This window comes from Oncorhynchus mykiss, chromosome 16, assembly GCF_057628025.1.
Source record: "Oncorhynchus mykiss isolate SJ-2025 chromosome 16, ASM5762802v1, whole genome shotgun sequence".
Taxonomy (NCBI): Eukaryota; Metazoa; Chordata; class Actinopteri; order Salmoniformes; family Salmonidae; genus Oncorhynchus; species Oncorhynchus mykiss.
In genome coordinates, this window is record NC_143037.1 from 44,267,459 (window position 1) to 44,282,098 (window position 14,640).

Here is a 14,640-nt window from a genome sequence, read left to right on the forward strand (position 1 = left end):
ACACTTGCAGTGCATTATCAGCAAGGTATAGACGTGTTTCTCTCTTAGGCCCATGGGACAGGTCTCTCTTGGGCTAGTCATGAACACAAAGCAATTGATGCAATTAAGGAGAGATGGAAGCTTTGACGGAAACACATGTAGCCCTTTCCTGCAGTCAATGACCAAAAGTGCCCTCTTTGGCGTCATGAGTGGAAAGTTATTCATATTCATCATAATTTCATCATTAATAAAAAAACATTTTTTTTTAAACAACGGAAATCTGGTGGTTTCTATGTCAAATAGTTTTGTTATATTTCAGGCTTCTGTGATGTATATGAAGTGTAATATTGGGATGCAACGTCACAATGTAATACATTTCAACTCTATATCTGACATGGTACAGGTGTCTTCTTTTCTTAAGTCCATCGCCATGTGTGTGAGGTGTGTACTTTTGTTCCAAAGTAGATTTGGTTAAGACTACCAAGAAACACTGTGTGACCCTGATTTAGCCCACTGCAGTAAAAGGTTAATTGACTCCAGAAAAAAACACTTTATCCCAGGACACTTTACAAGATGCCTATTAGGATTGCTAAGTCCCTCAGTTAAGATTTTCCCTTTTTACGCAAGCGAGGCGGAAGCTCGCCTGGGTGCCCGCTAGCTGACTTTTAATTGACTGCTCCTTCACATGTTCCTTTTGTCATTCCCCCCAGGTGATTCAGTGTGCAGTCGTAACGAAGCTGGTGGTCTCCCAAGTAGAGGAAGAGACGGAGGGCGAGACGGAGGGCGAGACGGAGAGAGGCGAGCGAGGACGGCGTTCACCAGTACTCAGCTAGTGGAGCTGGAGAAGGAATTTCACTTCAGCCCCTACCTATGTCGACCACGCAGGCTGGAGATGGCTGCGGGCCTGAGGCTCACAGACCGGCAGATCAAGATCTGGTTCCAGAACCGACGCATGAAATACAAGAAGGATCATAAGGAGGACAGAGGGACAGCGACTGAGACACCGTCGCCGTGCCTCTCTACCACCACACACATGCCATCCCTCAGCCCAAGGTCCTCTGTTGGAGTTGGGTACTCGGGATTCAGAAGTGCTGGTCTGGTGAGAGGGACTCGGTCTCCAAACCTTCTCCTCGTTAATTGTGATCGTACCCCGGCGTCGGGTTCTCACAGTAAGGCCAACACCAGTGACTGTTTACGTGTTACTCCCATGGACCTTCCCCAGCTCACCACCGGAACTGTGCCTGACTCTGATAGTCTGCAGTCGGCCCTTACGGTTGTAGACAGCGGATGTTTGTGCACGGGTCTCTCCAAACTCGCCCCAGGGCACCTATCCTCTTATGTTGACAGTGACATCAGTGCATATTTCAGATGTAGAGGATGCCTCTTAGACCTAGAACCCCCTACACTTACTCACCTGTAAGAGCAGGCCTATGCCACAAACCTAAACACCTAGACCTTCAGTAATATGTGAACCAGCATTCTGGAGGCTAGCTTTCTTTCAACTTTCTGATAGTGGCTCATTGAAGAATGCAGATTTATTACCTATAGGGTTTCCAGTATCCTTATAGGTTTCTAGTCCAAAAGCGACCACTACTGCCCCCTCTGTTCCTGTTACACCTTGTGGCAAAATGTTATCTTTTTTGAATCAAAATTGACATGATTTACATTAGCAATAAAATCCTCAAAGACATCCTGCTACTGTTTTGCATGTCAAATGCATGTTTTGAACACATTATCAATCCATTTTTGTATTTTCATGTGTCATGGCTTGTGCTTGTCATCTATTTAAATCAGAGAGAAAGGAATTTTACTTTGCAGTATAGCGTAACGTACTAGCGATCAGTTTTGTTTTTTCAAGAGCTCCTAATGTGTAAAATAATTGTGGCGGCCATATCTGTAAATCAGAGAGAAAGGAATTTGACTTGGGCTGTAGGTGTCATGTAGGTGTCATGTGTTAGGCCATGTTTTGTGTTCTTATCATTAAATAGCTGTTCGTTCGTGTGAGTTTGTGTAAGTGTGAAAACACAGAAGCATATGTTCATATTGAATGAAGTTCTATTTTTGTTATATATGTGTTTGTGTTGAAGCTAGAATCCTTCGTTAAAACAATATCAACATGTCTCCCTGTCCCTGTTTCGCTAAAAAAGCTAAGGGATGGGGCTGGAGAAATGTAACTACTCTCAAATTCATAGACAGCGCTATGGATGCAAGGACTGACCATCCATGATTTCAAATGTATCGTTTTAACCGTGTTTCGAGGCTATACAGTGTTTGTTTACATTTACATTGTTGACAAACATTGGGGTAAAACAAGCTTATGTTTGTGTTCTGATAGGGTACGACTGTTGAACTAAGCTCATGCGGCATTTATAAGTTATATTCTTCAAGAGTCAATGGGTATATGCCATTCATCTATAAATTAAAACTGGATGCAGAAACTAAGGATCACAGCTTTGAAAAAAAAACGTCTTTGATACTGTTCTTGATTAATGAGATGTTTAATAAAGGCATTTGTGGAAAATCAATCTCAGTGGAATCATTATCTTTATTCATTTCTTATTAGAATGACTTCATTCTCCAGCAGCATTTTATTGAGATTAAAGAGTGCATTCTACTTCTGGAAAACAAGTTTTGTAATGAAATTAGCCCATACTGTGGAATAGATTCAATAAAAACTCTGTGATATTATGTTTTCATGTTACACAATCTCTGGGCACCACTTTCCCTGGCTCCTGCCTCCTGTTTACCCTACATTAATCATGGAGACAAGGCAGTGTTTCCAGCAGTCCAACCACAGGCTCTCAACCCACTAGACATCTTGACAAGAGCTGATGCCGCCTCCCTTTCATTCTAAACCCTCTCCTTTTCAATTGCTTATTTGAAGCAGGGTTGGAGTCCCTTCATTCTCAGAGGATGTGTTTGTTGCATGGCTCAGCACCCTAGTTTACAGCATCCAGTAGGACTATATGCCAAGCTATCTACTTGTTATTACAGAGAGAGAGAGAGAGAGAGAGAGAGAGAGAGAGAGAGAGAGAGAGAGAGAGAGACGGAGAGAGAGAGAGAGACACAGAGAGAGAGAGAGAGACAGACGGACAGACAGACAGACAGACAGACAGAGAGACAGAGAGACAGAGAGACAGAGAGACAGACACAGAGAGATAGACAGAGACAGAGATTATACAGTAAATGCCAGCAGTGTTATCATCAGATATTTATGACCTGGAACCCTATGGCCTCGACAATGCAGTCTGTCTAAGATCAAAGGTACAGTATGATGAAAACGATTGAATCAGGACACAAAACAGAAGATGCATACTCAATATAAATCAGAGAGAGAGAGAGAGAGAGAGAGAGAGAGAGAGAGAGAAAGAAAGAAAGAAAGAAAGAGACAGAGACAGAGACAGAGACAGAGACAGAGAGACAGACAGAGAATAGATTAGAGAGAGAGAAAACCAACCGGCGAGAGACTGAGAGAGAGAGCGAGAGAGAGAGAGAGAGACTAAATTGCAGACAGCAGTGTTGGATTCTTTGCATTCTTGTGTGTGCTGTGTGAGCAGACGTGATTTATGGTCGTAATACAGAGCATTAAATGAGGCCTGGCCCGGCATCTGAGGAGCTCTGCTTGTTCTGCTCTGCTCCATCCTAAACAGTCGGCTTTTAGACATTAAAAACCAGACACACCACACTAAACCATGCCACTACAAACACTCTCAGTGTCATTGCAGAATATGAAACAGAATCCAGGATTGAGAATGCATTACATTACACATTCCGGAACATGAGGTCAGATCCCAGCAGACTTGCAATCCAAACCAGATCATAGATGATGTTTTTTGACAATTGGTGGTCACATAAACAAAGACAGACTGCCCATAAAACTTTCAACGTAAGATCATTCTTGGTGACCCTTTCTTGTCTGTGTTGTTATATTTTCATTTGACTTATTTTGGGCCAACGAGTAGGTATTATACATGCATTATACTCTATTCCTCTGACGATAAACAAGACACTGAACTTCACAGGTGGCCTTTAGCCAATCAAGTACAATTTACAACCGTTAACCTTATCATCCGCCTTTACGCGCTCTCTTTCGCTCTCTCTCCCCCCTCCCCCCTTCCCTCTCTCCCTTCAATCCCTCCACCCTCAGCAGTACGTCACACCGCTCATGCCCTTTTCCAGCAGCTTTTTTTTTTTTTTTTGTTAAGTGTCAATTTCCTGTGTCAGCTTTATGGGTTGTATTTATATGTCCGCGCCGTGGTGCGGAACGGAGCGAGGGAGAGCATCACTCAGGTAGACGGATGACAACTCACCTGGTACTGCTCATCCATCTCAGGAATTTGACTTCCTGGTTAGCTAGACAACTGTTAGCGTCGCATTAAAGCATGCCGCCGTAAAGATCCATGACGTTTTAAATACATCCCAGTTAAGGGTGATCGGTGACAATGAAAAGGTGAGGCCACCGATAAAAGTGTGGCAGTCGAGGGAAGGACAGAGCAAACTGAGAGAGAGAGTCACTTACTGTACCTCGGCTGTGGTCCTGTGTGGCTCAGTTGGCACTACAGCAATGTTCAAGTCCTAGAGGGATCGCATGCTGTACCAATTGCCTTTGGTTAAGAACGTATTCTAACTGACATTGACAGTGTATCTGCCACTACAACAAATCTGACCGATTAAAGGAAATTGTAATCACACCAATCATCAAGGCTAAATGTCAACGCGTTGATCGTCATTGATCGTTCAGAGAGGACAGGAGATATGATGGACAGACCCAATGGCTTTATTATCCAGCTTCAATTGCATTCCACGGTAACAACCTCAAATTAAAAGCACAGCCCTTTGTGTCACAAAAATTCTTTACCCTTATTCATGTCCACGATAGACGTTTTCAGCTCTAAAAACGTCTCAATGCCATGTGCTGTCTTCTCCTTCTCATTCTATTTCCCTGCATTCGTTGCGGTGTGAGACTGGAGACGGAGGCATATAGCAATGTGCTGCTGCGATGAACACACACACGACGCACTCACACTTCATGTTGAACCCTGCTCATTTCCCGCCAGTAAAAACTCCGGAAGGAAACCGAGAAGTGTGCACAGCAGCTGGCGAGGAACGGTGATGACGGATGCTTTGTTGTCATGGTGTTTGGGGGACTGCCTGCTGAGCGCCTCGCTGGGCTCCTAGGATTTGTGAAGCATCATACACACATATTCTGGTGGCGCACCAGTATCTATATGTTCTTGGGAAGTCTGAGTATGCCAAGCTAGCGCTGTTGGCTGTGTATCGCTCTATTATCCTCTCTGTGGGAATGTGGTTACATGCATCTTAGATGAGCCCCTCCCCTCTCCCCCCAATCCCTCCCTCACTATAACGTGCCTCTGTCCCTTGACCTGGTAAAGTCCACAACTGAGGTTATGACTGCTGAGTGATCCCCACTGTACAGGTTGCTGAGGGCCTCACCGCATATATATCGCCGAGCTGGCTTTTACTGCTCCTGTTTGTCATCTTGTGGACCCCACAGAGATCCCCGCCACTGTATAGGTCGCTCAGCTTTTACAGCTCAGCCCCACACCGCATTAACGGCCAACTGTGACCTCAGGTTGGTGGTGACAGTCATCTGTCATCGCACGGTTAATTCCCAGCGCTCCCAGGGTCGACAGATGACAAATAATGAGTCTGTGACGGTGTTCCTGGGTTAGACCAGGGCCTCATCGTGTCAGTGTCAGCACCGTCACCACGCTTCAGCCTGTAGCATCATTACCGCCACTGTCAGCAAGGTGTGTGTGTGTGTGTATGACCACTGTTAGTGTGTGTGTGTGTGTGTGTGTGTGTGTGTGTATGTGTGTGTGTGTGTGTGTGTGACCACTATCAGTGTGTGTGTGTGTGTGTGTGTGTGTGTGTGTGTGTGTGTGTGTGTGTGTGTGTGTGTGTGTGTGTGTGTGTGTGTGTATGACCACTGTCAGTGTGTGTGTGTGTGTGTGTGTGTGTGTGTGTGTGTGTGTGTGTGTGTGTGTGTGTGTGTGTGTGTGTGTGTGTGTGTGTGTGTGTGTGCGTGTATGTCCGTGTCAACAGGGTGAGGGGTCCATACAAACCCATAGGAGATAATCCCATCCATCCAGGCATGGCCACCATGATCACTGGGCCTCTGCAGCTCAGCTCCTCTATTGGCGACAGATCAGAGAGATCAGAGAATGGAGCAGAAAACAAATGAGCAGCATCAGTCAATCAATATTCTTTCTCCCTGCTGTCTGAGATAGACAACCTCACCAATAGCGTTGTTTACCTCACCTCCAATGACAACTATAGAGACAATGGGGTCATCAACAAGAGGATGGAGGGATGTGAAAATGTAATATGCATGTTATAAGGGAACATGGAATGGATTGTACAGGGTACAACAAGGTATGTTAGGTTACCCATCCAGAACAACACGTGGTGTTTGACTTTATCGCCAAATAGCATCTGAGAAGGGTTTTGTAAGAGTGCATAATTTTAATGAGGCATGTGAAGGCAAAGTACAAATCTGACATCCATGCAGGATGTTAAATAATGCAGTGAGTTGGTTCATTTATTTTGCAGAGGGAGAGGAGGTTTAGGATGGTGGTATTGGCTGCTGGTTGGTTTCATTCCAGCTGTAAAAAAAAAGAAGGAAATGTTCTTTCTCCATTCTTAACATCATCCCAGATTGTTTAGCATCATCTGCCCTGGTAAATGTGTCTGTTTTGGGGATACAAGCTGTTGAGAGGGAGACGAGCCAACTCAAGGTCCAGAGGACTTGTTTTACTTCCTAAGGTCAGCGTGATAATATCACTCCTGTTGCCAGGATGTTTACAACCAGGAGTGTGTTTAACACACTTATTTAAAATATATGCTAATCAAACATATGCCACTGACTGAATATATGCATGGTTGCATAGTTATTTATTTATTTTCAGATTTTTTATTCGTTGGTAACTGGGTTTATTAACTTTTTTTTAATTAAAGAAGTACGTGTATTTCCAGAAAGGGAGAGGAAATATTCTCATGCCAGTTGTTTTTTAAAAAATTTTATATATTTTTTTATCATACTGCATACCCCCCCCCCCCCCCCCCCCCCCTCCCCCTCTGCTGAAAGCCATTAGAGAAATACAATTTCTAATACCTCCACACAGGTCTTCGATCGACTGCAAACAAATTTATATTCAGGCGGTAAACAGAACGCTGCGGAGATTTATTTATTGAGTGTAGGGGAGAGAAACAAGCTAGCGCGTGAACCCTGGGTAACCTCGCAAGATGACAACAAGATGGATAAGTGTAGCATGCAAATGCACGGAGGGAAGGGATATATCGCACTCACTCATTCAGCACATCGGTGCCTGTAGAATTCCATTACCTCCCCCAGCTGCGACCGGGTTTCTGGGCTGTTGCCTATAGAATGTTGTATGCTTTTATGAGGCCTAAATGGTTGATTATATATCATTGTTTTGTAATTACTATTGTGGAGTTGTGTGAATAAATATTGTGATCAGGTTAGTTATATGGTCTTTGATGGAAAATTATGTTACGGTGATGATAATAATTCAAACAAAAATTCAGACGCAAATAGAGGTTAGTTATGAACAATAAAACATTATTCATAGCAATTTCTCTCCCCTACAATAATAATAATAGCAAAAATGATATGCCTAATAAAACGAAGTCGTATAATAATAATAATAACAATAACAATAATAAATGCACGATATTTACTACAAATAATAATTACACCATTTTAAACGGATACATTTACGCTTGTGAAACTAAAATACGTTGTCTATTGTGAAGTTGGTGTCCCGGTATATGTAATATTACACTCTAATCGTATAGCAGTCAATACTACAAAACCAAAGGTCTTTGGATTCTCCACCCACTTGTCTCACCCACCTCAATATCTGGACTCAACAGACATGCTACTGAATTAATAACGTTGTAATTACCTGTATCTCTAAACACATGTAATTCCTTCAAATAATTCCTAATAAAACTGCACGCCTACCTGTAAATTCTGCTTCTTAAAAAAAATGTACGAGCTAATACTAACATTTTTTTCTCACGTTGTGTTATTTTGTTTCTTAACATGTAGCCTCATCTGAATATAATCAACTTTAATGTAGGCAATTAAACAGGTTTAGCTCTCCTTAAAGTGTAATAAAATGAGGATGAGCGTATAGGCCTATGCACGTAACTGGGAATTATAGCGGCCGAACAAAATGTAATTTAAAGGTTGTTGTTCAATTTGCACTGTCAACATTTCCTATGCCATCTAATTAAAAATTTAAATACAGTTTAATGGCAAGAAGAAGGCCGGCTGTATATATAATATACATGAAGATGGAAATATGTATCTGAAATAACATCGCTGAGCCTGCATTTGCAATATTGACATAGTTTGATCATTCATAGTTCTATTAGTTTATCTTCCCATTTCATAAAGCTAACTAAGGCTATATAATTGTCGAGAAGTGGGTCCCTAAACGTGAACGTCCATCTGTCTCTCAAATGCAAAACTTTTGGGTTTTGTCCTCGGAGCTATTTTCCTAGTTGTTCGGAGACTAATTACAGATATGCTGCCAGTGAACAGCTCAACAGCCACTGTCACGACCTTTGAACCCATTAAGTGTGCCTTTCACATGACCCTTAGCCCTGCACTGAACGCGGCCAATGCTGCTGAAAAAACCGTCATCGCAGGATAGTTGCGTAAGACCCTAACGCCAATGAATAGACTGTATCCACTTAAGCTTATAGTCGACCTTCCTACTAGTTTGTTTAGGCATTTTACATTATGTAGGCCTATACTAATGAACGTCTTAGGCCAATATTGGCAAACATTTCAATCCAGGACCTGCAAACAAGTGTTGTTATGGTATTGGCTTGTACCTTAAAAGCAGTTATTAAATAACAGCTATAGGCCCAATCGTTTACGTAAATGATAACAACAAATCTGGCGTGATGTATACAGAGTCACAAAGTTGGTAGATGGAGAAAGCCTGCAGCACAGTGCGCGTAAAGAGGAACACACCAATCTGCCGTCATTTTGCCTGTGCCTGTTTGAAATATGAGCGCGGACACTGTGATGAATGCAAAACTTCAGAAACGTTGGTCTATCGTCTCAGGGAACTTTCCTTCATTTAGGCCTACTTGCTCCTCCATATTCCAGTCCTCCATATCCCAGTCCTCCATATCCCAGTCACAAAGTGCCACTTCATGTGTCCATCTTACGCGTAAATATTTAAACGGACCTGTTTGAGAAAATAAAGTTACCACGAATGGTCTACACTGGCATTGCCTGCTGTACTGGATGGAGTCCATTCATTTGGCCACCCCAAAATAGTCTACAACTTGCTTGGCTTGGCTAATCAGCGTTGTCCCGGATGGATGACAGAGATGTCCAGCTATTGGCCAAGACCAAGAGGGCACGTCATCTCCATCAATCAGAGATCGACTTTCTCCAGGGCATGCCCATCTGACTGTCCATGCATGGTCGCTGTCTTGGTCCATCCATGCGTTGTTGGGTGTTAGCTACAGCTACTTGTCCATGCGTTCTACGACCGTTTGACCGGTCCAACGATTATGGTAGGTGAATTCACATCAAGAGTTAGCGTGTAATGGGGAGGGTAGCAGGGGGGGTACCGACCTGGGGAGGTCATGATACGGGACTTGGACCAGATAACTTATCCTGAAGTTAGCGCTGGCAACTAAGGAAAAACTTCAGCAGAGATTGGCAGGGAATATTAATTAATTGCAACACAGTTACCCATCTTTTTTCGAAACCAGTTCTAAAACAGACTGCACGGTAAGTCAGCTCCGGGTCTGCTCAGGCTCGAGCAGCCCTTCCCTTAACACAGAGTCAGGGCTTTTCCACCACGCCAGCGTCTTGCCTCCGCTACTCTCGTCTCCCCTCCTATCTCCTGGCTCACGAGCACGACTTCCCGGACTTGGATACTCCTCTTCCACACACAACACCGCGACTGAGGCGCTGGCGCACTCCGAATTCGGGTGTGTAAATGCACACTTTCAAATCTACACTCATGATGGGCCTAAGATTCACGTTGCTGTTGTGGACAGTGGCTCTCCCTCGGACCCCAAGTGTAAGGTACCTGAACTAAGTCACAGGAGCAAAACTTTTGAGTGGTTGAAAGTGAAGAGAACTCGACCTCGGACGGGTAAGTTTTGGACACGTCGTTCACGTTCCCATTTGGAAAGACGACAGCTATCTTATTGACCAAATCATTTGTAAAAACGTTTCATTTGTTATTGATACGAAAACCAATAGCAAGTCTTAAACGATGTATGAGTACTGTATCATTAGTTATCAATTCGTTTCTACATCTACATTTAACGTTTGGTAAACCGTTATTCATTACTTATCATATGTTGAAAAGTAGTCTGCAACAGATGTGCCATATTCTCAAATCGGCTACTGTAGGTAGGACAGTGCTGTGCTGTGCGAAAGTATAAGCTAGGCTACTGTAGGCTACTGTACAACAGGCAAAACAAGTTTGACGTGTTTTTGTGCATAGCTGAAATTTCGCAAAAGTCGGTCAACATGATCAACTACAAGACACGTATTTATTTGCATTCATGTAGCCTATTGCACCAAATGGCTTCAGAAATAAATACATAATTGTGACTTTTAACAAAAGGTAATAGGCTATAAAATATGAATAGTATAACTGAGCACTTGTAATTCCTGAATCAGTCAACCCCAATAACCATACAGTTAGTGACATTTTACCTACGTATTCATCAATTCAACCCAGATTGGAAAAATTAGGATGTACTGAGTCTATACACAGGCATACACACATATGCCTGCCTCTCTGTACCTATTGGGGCACAGAAAATTATGGAGATATTTCTAGAAAAGAATAGAATAGTTTTATTCTATCCACTTGCGCCTTTCTTTAATTTGCATCACTGTGCTCTGGAAAGGCAGTAGGACCTGAGGGTTCAGTGTGCACAGGTAAGTTTAGCCAAGCTCACTCCCAAAAACGTTAGAGCTCTCTGCCTATTGATTATCTGTCGGTATAGTAATGAGAGCCTTGTGTATTGATCTCAATGCCAAGCACCTTTACGCGTTCACCTTTTGACCATAATCATAGTCACATATCATCAGTCCACCAACAACACATCGGTCTTTACTGTGCATTCAGCGTATACTTTCTGATTTCGTAGAAATGAGATCGTACTTACTAAAAACTCCCGTAGAATACCTGCAGTTTCTTGACTTTGCCCATTGAAAGTAATTGATCATGTTTAAAACGACCAATAATCTTTCTGTGTGACCCCGATATAGCACACTGCAGTAAATGGTTAATCAAAGATGACATGCCTTCATTGTTACTTGTCTCAGAGACATCTACAATTACAACAATTTCTCATTCAAAATGTCTTGATTTAAATTGATTGTTTTTGTTGCTTGCCAGGACTAGTATCCATGTCCTCTAGCCAGCGTTTGTATGTTACTGCCTGATGGCTTTAAGCTATCATACAAACAGCTGGGTAGATTTAAAGGATAGACGTAGTATCATAAGAATGATTCTCGGGGTTGGAGTATATCTCATTAGTGCTACATTCTTACCAGTAGTATGATTAGTGAAAGCAGCAGCAACGTTTTTTTCTGTAGGGTGTATTGTCTTGGCACGAAAACAAAGCATCCCTATATTCTCTCATGCATAAAGGCCTTCATACAACCCGTCTCTGCAAGTTGATCTGCTGGTACAGTGTATATACTCCCAGTGCCTCATTCTTCAATTATGCTCTGACAGCACCTGAATTACTGTGGGCAGGATGCCCAGATGGCTGAGGCAATGTGTATTGATCTTCTCTCTCTCTCTCTCTCTCTCTCTCTCTCTTGCTCTCTCTCTCTCTCTCTCTCTCTCTCTCTCTCTCTCTCTCTCTCTCTCACTTTCTCTTTCTGTCTCTCCTTGGCTGGGAATACTTTCCCTCAGCAGCTTGCCCTGGCTTTGCTGGCTGGCTATTTTTAAAGCATGCGAGTCGTTAATATTCCCAGCCAAGGAGAATATTTTCAGTTTGATTCTTCATTCCTCCTGGCCAGCATCAGTTCTATTATCTTAGAAGTCATTCATCAGAATGTACATGTGATGTTCTATTCCTGAGAGCCCAGGTGCTTAATTACTTACTGTGTTGTTTGGCCTGTGTTGGCCTCTTCATAGTCACCAAAGGCTCTTAGTTTAGGTTATAGGTTAGGTAAACCTCTCCTTGACATTCTCCTTTGTCTAAAACATGGATTTCAAGACGTCTCCTATGAGCTGACGTGTCTAAGAGGCCTCTTCTTCATAGCCTCTTCAATTCCTATACCTTTCTTATGAATTATGATAGAAGTTATTACATCCAATACCTGGCCTTATTGAGTCCATGGTACAGTATGGATACAGTACCAGTCAATTGACCCACCTATAATCACCATAGACAGACACCATGATGGGGTTGGTGTCTCCATCACAAACAATCCAACACCTATAATCAGTGTTTCCAAATGCTGGTCCCGGAGACCCAAAGCGGGGGCACTATTTTTTTGTACATTTATTCTAGCTGATCAAAATGATCAAGTCATCATTCATGTGTTACGATGAAAATAAATAATTGTGCTCTGCTTTAGGTCTCCAGTGCCAGGATTAAGAAACACTCCAGACTAGGGATTTCATCACACCTACTCTAGTCCCGAGGATTTAGTGAGTCAGCTGTTTAAGTCTGGTTTAAGTCCAGTGTCCAGTGTGTGACTAGGGCAAAAGCCACGACGGCTACTTATCTATCCATGTCTCAGAACCATAGCCGAATCTTGGGCACTGCAACAAAAATGTGACTCTTTTAGTGCCACATTTTTTACTCCTCATTGCCACCCAGTGTATTGATCTCAACACAGATACACATAACCAATTAACTTAATGAATATATTGAATATATGTTTTATAAGTCATTCTGTAATCACTTTAATCCCCCTGAAACCTTCATTCATCTCTTTCATTGGATAAGATGACTTTATGTTGCAGCCAGTGTGGTCTCCATGGTCAGTTTCAGAAACACTTTTATGCTCCTTATAATAATGATATACTTGTGTTTTAACTGTCTTTTCAGCCAAGATGCACATGGCCTGTGGATTGAGTATAGTTGCACGGGGGTCAGTATGGACAGAGGACGTGGAGGTAACCACCGATGGGCACCATCTTACTGCTAACCGGGTACCAAGGACCAACTTCACCACAAAACAGCTCACGGAGCTCGAGAAGGATTTCCACTTCAACAAGTACTTGACGCCCTCGAGCGCCCTGCAGCTGAGCGAGACGCAGGTGAAGATTTGGTTCCAGAACCGGCTCATGAAACACAAGAAATTAACGCGCGAGGGCCTTCTTCTCCCGGTGACCCCTTTGGCGTCCTCGAGATGCTCAGAACACTCACGCTCCAACAACTTGGACATCTGACCCGACCTCGTGCTCTCCCAAACACCAACTAGCAGAGGACCTGTCTCGTGCGTTACAAAACAAGGTGTGTAGGCCTAAAAATTGTGATAGTGTCACCAACCTGCAGCTGGTTTAATTCTCCGTTTGGGGGAATTTTAGTTAGCCTAATTGGTTAAATCAGGATCATGTTGTTTTGCACGAAAACCACGAAAGCAGGGTAAGTTTTGTGAACGCGAATAATTTATTGTAAAATGTTTGACTCGGCGATTCTTAGTTTTAGAGGCTCACATATTTATTTTCTGTATTTATTGAACCATTATTTTACGAGGCAATATAAGCCTACCTGAGACTTTCGATTGGAGTAGGCTATTTGACTTGTTCTCCGGTGTCAGCTGTAGTAAAATTAAGGCACTTTATGAGTTTATACCAAATAAGTTTAATCAGACATAACTATTATTATAATATGTATTATATGTATTTGTTTATTTATTTATTGAGTTGTTAATTATTATAAGTTAGCCTACATGTCATTAAAGCAGCATTACAATCATTTTGTGGCCAGCTCTTTCTTCGGGAACAGCCTACCTGAAATGTTCTTGACTAAAAAGCATGTATATTTCTGTCAGGGTTTTCTCTTCGTTTAAAAGGTGAAAGAACATCTAATTAATTTTTTTAAAAGCACCATGGCTGAAATCTATTTCCAAAATAATTTACAATATTTTTGTCAATAGCCTATCTACAGTAATACATCTTCTGGTCACAAATTTGGAATAAATGAACAGTTATTTGAGTTATATTTATTATTCCGTTTAGATTTTTCATGTCCTTGAATATGAATCATTCTTGATTTTATATTTCCACCTCTACTCAACATTGTTGTGCTCTTCTCTTCATCTTTCTGTATCTCCTGTTTCACTCTTTTTGTTTCTATCCGTTGATAGTTTGAATTATACCGCGAGCGCCGAGGGATTCATTTGGCAATTGAATGATAGATTTATTGACTAACAGGTTTAGTGTATTGATCAACGTTAATCCGACCATTTGAATCAAACATTTGAACGCGTTTCAACGGTACTGTAAATGCTAATTAATTGTAGAATCCTCTTTCCTTAACGAGTATGCTAATAGCCTCGCCATAAACATACATCAAAAAATAAAAATCCACTTCTGAACACTTCAGTTTCAACATGTGTTCAACAATAAAACGCTATCTAAACTGTGGTGTTCC

At 42.2% G+C, this 14,640-nt stretch overlaps 2 protein-coding genes across 14 annotated transcripts in view; both read left to right on the forward strand.

Annotated features, from left to right (window-relative positions):
- Positions 1-2,504, forward strand: part of LOC110491998 (homeobox protein Hox-C3a) — a 71,846-nt gene extending 69,342 nt beyond the window's left edge. For all 13 annotated transcript variants that reach the window (XM_090202819.1, XM_036946912.2, XM_090202822.1 and 10 more), the window contains one exon: positions 690-2,504. In XM_090202819.1, the coding sequence (XP_090058945.1) occupies positions 690-1,399 (710 nt within the window). In that variant the 3' untranslated portion in view covers positions 1,400-2,504. The remainder of the gene's footprint in view (positions 1-689) is intronic.
- Positions 2,505-9,730: 7,226 nt separating this feature from the next.
- On the forward strand, positions 9,731-13,578 carry hoxc1a (homeobox C1a; the record flags this gene model as incomplete). Its single annotated transcript, XM_021564429.3, has 2 exons — positions 9,731-10,154; positions 13,090-13,578. Coding segments are annotated over 2 exons (768 nt in total), but the record flags the coding sequence as incomplete, so codon positions are not given.
- Between the last annotated feature and the right edge of the window lie 1,062 nt (positions 13,579-14,640).